Source organism: Coenobita brevimanus, chromosome 11, assembly GCF_032717465.1.
Source record: "Coenobita brevimanus isolate Jiangsu-jjx chromosome 11, ASM3271746v2, whole genome shotgun sequence".
Lineage (NCBI taxonomy): Eukaryota > Metazoa > Arthropoda > Malacostraca > Decapoda > Coenobitidae > Coenobita > Coenobita brevimanus.
In genome coordinates this window covers 8,370,619-8,376,360 of record NC_136964.1, presented here as the reverse complement: position 1 = coordinate 8,376,360, position 5,742 = coordinate 8,370,619, and the positions used below count along the sequence as shown (strand labels likewise).

General features: G+C 41.7%; 1 protein-coding gene across 1 annotated transcript; it reads left to right on the top strand.

The window, feature by feature from the left end:
• Positions 1-1,094: 1,094 nt before the first annotated feature.
• LOC145410854 (gustatory receptor for sugar taste 64f-like) lies at positions 1,095-4,384 on the top strand. Its single transcript, XM_080280955.1, has 4 exons — positions 1,095-1,168; positions 2,260-2,415; positions 3,379-3,481; positions 4,319-4,384. The coding sequence occupies exons 1-4, from the start codon at positions 1,095-1,097 to the stop codon at positions 4,382-4,384; spliced, it is 399 nt and encodes a 132-aa protein (XP_080137081.1).
• The last annotated feature ends 1,358 nt before the right edge of the window (positions 4,385-5,742 follow it).

Here is a 5,742-nt window from a genome sequence, read left to right as displayed (position 1 = left end):
TCCTCATCATCAATAAATACGATACTGTGGTGTGGAACTTTGTGGATGTGTTGATTGCTGCCGTTGCCATCGTTCTGGCGGCCCACGTACGATGCTTCAATGAAAAGATTAAGAAAGGTGGGTAGAACTGACACACACACACGTACATACACAGTTACACACACATATACAGCGTACATAAACACAGACACACATTTATAGCGTACATAAACACAGACACACACATATATAGAGTACATACACATACACACACATATATAGAGTGCATACACATATACACACATATATAGAGTACCTACACACATACACATATACACACAAAAATAGCGTACATACACACATACACGCATATACACAGACACATATAGCGAACATTCATACATACACACATATAAATAGCGTACATACATACATATACACATAAATTGCGTACATACATACATACATACACACATATAAATAGCGTACATACATACATACACACACATACACATAATAGCCTTCGATTCCTTCTTCCTTGCATAAAAATACATACATACAGAGAGAGAGAGAGAGAGAGAGAGAGAGAGAGAGAGAGAGAGAGAGAGAGAGAGAGAGAGAGAGAGAGAGAATCTGGTAATATGATCTATCTTAAGCTAGTAAAGGAGTGGAAAGAAGCATTTAAAATATCTATCTATCTATTTACAAGTCAGTCACTCAATATGTGCACCTAACTATATATCAATCACCACAATCTATCTATCTGTCTATCTATCAATCAGTAGCATCCACCCATATACCAATCACCATAATCTATCTATCACTATATCTACCTATCTATCTACCTATGAATCTACGTATGTATGTATGTATGTATGTCTATCTACCTATCAATCTATCTATTTATGTACAGGTATGTATGTATGTATGTATCTATCTATCTATGCACCTATCTACCTATCAGTCTATCTATCTATCTATGTCTATGCACCTATCTATCAGTCTAATTATGTATCTATCTATCAGGGTGGGGGTGGTGGGGGGAGGTGGAGTGGGGGGTGGCGAGAGAGAACCACCTAGCATTCCTCCACCTAATTAGGGACCTGGATGGCGCAATGGGACCCCTCGTGCTCCAGTCCTACATCACGAACCTCTTCTTTACCTTAGTACAGCTCTATCTGGGCCTACGGTAAGTGTAAAGTGTGTGTGTGTGTGTGTGTGTGTGTGTGTGTGTGTGTGTGTGTGTGTGTGTGTGTGTGTGTGTGCGTGTGTGTGTGTACAGTACCGTATGTATGTACAGTATGTGGATGTATGTATGTGTGTGTGTGTGTGTGTGTGTGTGTGTGTTATCTATCTATCTACTGTCTCTACTATCTACTATCTACTGTCCACTATCTGCTGTTTATCTATGTCTACTATCTATCTGCTATCTACTATCTACTGTCCACTATCTGCTGTTTATCTATGTCTACTATCTATCTGCTATCTACTATCTACTGTCCACTATCTGCTGTTTATCTATGTCTACTATCTATCTGCTATCTACTATCTACTGTCCACTATCTGCTGTTTATCTATGTCTACTATCTATCTGCTATCTACTATCTACTGTCCACTATCTGCTGTTTATCTATGTCTACTATCTATCTGCTATCAACTATCTACTGTCCACTATCTGCTGTTTATCTATGTCTATTATCTATCTGCTATCTACTATCTACTGTCCACTATCTGCTGTTTATCTATGTCTACTATCTATCTGCTATCTACTATCTACTGTCCACTATCTGCTGTTTATCTGTCTACTATCTATCTGCTATCTACTATCTACTGTCCACTATCTGCTGTTTATCTATGTCTACTATCTATCTGCTATCTACTATCTACTGTCCACTATCTGCTGTTTATCTATGTCTACTATCTATCTGCTATCTACTATCTACTGTCCACTATCTGCTGTTTATCTATGTCTATTATCTATCTGCTATCTACTATCTACTGTCCACTATCTGCTGTTCATCTATGTCTATTATCTATCTGCTATCTACTGTCCATCTACTATCTCCTGTATGTCTATCTACTAACTATTATTTACTATCTACTATCAACTTAAATAAAACAAAACAATTACATAAAACAAAATAAATAAAACAAGTAAACACAAATAAATATAAATAAACACATAAATAACTAAATAAAATAATCACTACACATAAATAACTAAATAAAATCAATACAAATAAATGTAGATAAAATGAATAACTCCCCGCGCATTGACAGGCCGCGTTATGGAGAGATGGTGCTAGAACGACTCTATATAACATGGTCGTTCCTGCATCTTTTGGCGCGTCTTCTTCTGGTCTCCTTCAGCTGCTCTGCCGTTCACGAGGTAGCCCAACACAGCCAAATCCACCTCACAGCCCTGCCCACTGAGCGGTGAGTGAGTCTACCTTCTACTCTCCTTCTACTCTTTAAGGCCGTATGCGTAGATGATAACGGTTTCGAAATTTTACGGGACGAAGTGAAACAAAAAGGTCTGCTAATCAGAAAAAAACATTACCTTCATCCACGCCACATATTCACTCACCTAGTAAATGTGAATGGACTGATGGACAGGGTCAGTGGGGAGGAGGCTGGAGGTATACGAGACAGAGAGGGGATAGAAAGCTAGGGTTTGTCTTCATTTCACAGCGCCATTGTTCTTGTTGTACCCCGGGGTATGTGGAGGAACAGGCCCATCGATCACAATCCAGCAGGTGCGTTGCTGTGGCAGGCAGCGCGTGGCCAGGGTGGGAACAGGGTGCTTGCACATGGCGAGGTGCAGGTAAAATGGAGGAGGCATAGCCCCCAAGAGGATGAGCTGTGTATAGGAGATATGTAGGAGTAGTAGTCTCAGCCCGGACTTTGACTACTTGGTAAATGTGGTTGAGTTCCCCGCCTGGGAATGTTGTGCAAGGCCAGCTACCACGTCACTGCCATGGTAGTACCTCCCGGGACGATGGTAACCATCCACCTACTACCTTTTTGGTGGGCTAACGGGTGCTACACCTTGCCCAAGGGTAACCCGGGACTATGCAGGCCAGGGAATTAATACCTGTCGAGTACACGAAGGTCATAAGCAGACAATCAATTCCTCCTATATCCCAATTTCCCCCATACAACCGTCCAATTTAAAAAGCAGGTCCCTATTTCCCCATACAACCGTCCAATTTACACTGCAGGTCCCTATTTCCCCCATACAACCGTCCAATTTACTATACAGGTCCCTATTTCCTCATACAACCGTCAAATTTACTATACAGGTCCCTATTCCCCATACAACCGTCCAATTTACTATACAGGTCCCTATTTCCCCATACAACCGTCAAATTTACAACGCAGGTCCCTATTTTCCTACAGGTACAGCGTGGAGGTGTGGAGGTTACAGGAACAGATGCAACAACACGAAATGGCACTGTCTGGCTTAGGTTTCTTCCTAGTCAACAAAAGCTTCATTCTTGCTGTTAGTATTGAGTTGTTGTTGTGGCTGTGATGATGATGATGATGATGATGAGGAGGAGGAGGAGGAGGAAAAGGAGGAGGAGGAGGAAAAGGAGGAGGAGGACGATGATGGTAGTGTATTGTGATGATAGAAGATAATGATGACGATGATGATGATGATGATGATGAGGAGGAGGAGGAGGAGAAGGATAATGACGATGATGACGACGATGATGGTATTGTGATGATGATGATGACGATGATGATGATAATGATGGTCATGATACAATTGATAATGATAATACTGCTAATATATATTTTACTATTTGCCCAAGTGGTAGGTGGTGGCGCCCATCATCCACTCACTTGATGTAGCGCTACCTACTTCTTCCTTCACCATTATCATTCTGTGTCTGCCCTCCTATCTTCCTACGTCTCCATTTCCTTCCTGTCGCTTTTTATTACTCTTACTTTCCATTTCAGGTGGCTCTGCTTTGAGTGACAAGCCTAATGGTTTCCTGTAACCCAGAAAACCATTTACACTGGGTGGTAACCATATAGCCAGATAACGGGGTGATGTGGAGCCTACTATGGTGCCCTTAAAGGGGTTAACTGGGTAGAGATGCAAATGAGGCGTCCATCCATGAATCAAACCTCCACACTTTTCCCAGTGCCTCTCGCTGTTGCAAGCTGTCAACCGCAAGAAGACCGGTTCACTGTACGGGATGGCCTTGCAGGGGTGATGGCTTGCCTGTGGTTGATGTGTCTGCTTAGCTAGACGAACCGGGGTTCATCAACAACTATTTTTCCTTTACTATTATGTTCTCTAACTACTGAATTCTACCCCCACCTCCCACAGACAACAGGAGCTTTGGTGACATACGAGGTGATCCTACTTCAAATAGGCAACGGGGCACCTACGTAATGAAGGAGGAGGAGAAGAAGAGGAAGAAACAGAAGAAAGATGAGGAGGCGGAGGATAGGGATGATGATGATGATGATGCTGAGGAGGAAGAGGAAAAGGACAGGGAAGACGAGGAGGTTGCTGAGGAGGAAGAGGAAAAGGACAGGGAAGAGGATGACGATGCTGAAGAGGAAGAGGAAAAGGACAGGGAAGAGGATGACGATGCTGAAGAGGAAGAGGAAAAGGACAGGGAAGAGGATGACGATGCTGAGGAGGAAGAGGAAAAGGACAGGGAAGAGGAGGAGGATGCTGAGGAGGAAGAGGAAAAGGACAGGGAAGAGGAGGAGGATGCTGAGGAGGAAGGGGAAGACTAATAACAAGGAGGAAGGCGACGAAAAGGAAGGTTGACGTAGAGAAGGAGGAGGAGGAGGAGGAAAAGAATAACAGGATAGAGAAAGGGAAAAAGGAAGGCACAGGAGGAGAAAAACAAGGAAAAGAAACAGGAAAACTGAGGAAAACAAAGAAGACGATTAGGTGCACTGTTAAATTCCGTCATAGAAAACGCACCACAACATTCTATTTCACTGCAAACATTTTTTAAAAGTTCCACATATTTATATATTTATTTTTGCTGACTCCAGACGATTTTATTCAGTTTTCAGGAGATTTTTCAAACTGGTCGGTTACATACACGATCTTAACTAACCACTTCACTACAATAGACATCCATTAAGCTGCATAAAGTCGACTGGCGGACACCTTTTTAAAAATAAGATATAAGTAACTGGAATGAAGAGGTCAACTACTTCACTACTATACTCCTTCTACCCTAACTTGGCCTAAAATTGGCCTCTCTCCATCTGGAATGCTGAGCTGTATCAATAAATTAACACTAGAATATGATACTAGTTACAAAGAAGTGCTATGGAAAGGATGCATCCTCCGTAGTAGTCTTTTTCTACCGCTGAACTATGTGAAATAAGCTGCATAAGAACGAAAATCCTGGCCAGTTTAAGGTGAAAAAACTATAGTATATGTTATAGATATATGTGTAGTTGTGTGTTAGGTCTATACACATGAATAAATATGAATAAATGTGGCACCTAGTTTCTCGTTTTCCTGTTCACTACTAGATATTCACAAACTCTACAGTCCTCTCATGGTCATATTCTTGCAAACACTAAGCAATTTTATTCAACTGAGACAAAGGAATTGAATGGAGAGGAACATGAGGTTTTTAGGTAGGGGAGGGGGTGTGTAGATCAGATATTCTCTCCAAGATGTACACTAACAGAAAGGTATGTAGAGAAGGGAAAGAAGTTGTATGCTGCCTTCATGAATCTGGATAAAGTGTAGACAGAGAAGGAAGGTGAAAAGTG

Excerpts from the sequence above, each read along its gene's own strand:
- LOC145410854 (XM_080280955.1), top strand. The coding sequence starts at position 1,095 with ATGGGACCCCTCGTGCTCCAGTCCTACATCACGAACCTCTTCTTTACC. Across the intron at positions 1,169-2,259 it reads CAGCTCTATCTGGGCCTACG|GCCGCGTTATGGAGAGATGG; the intron begins GTAAGTGTAAAG and ends GCGCATTGACAG. Across the intron at positions 2,416-3,378 it reads ACAGCCCTGCCCACTGAGCG|GTACAGCGTGGAGGTGTGGA; the intron begins GTGAGTGAGTCT and ends ATTTTCCTACAG.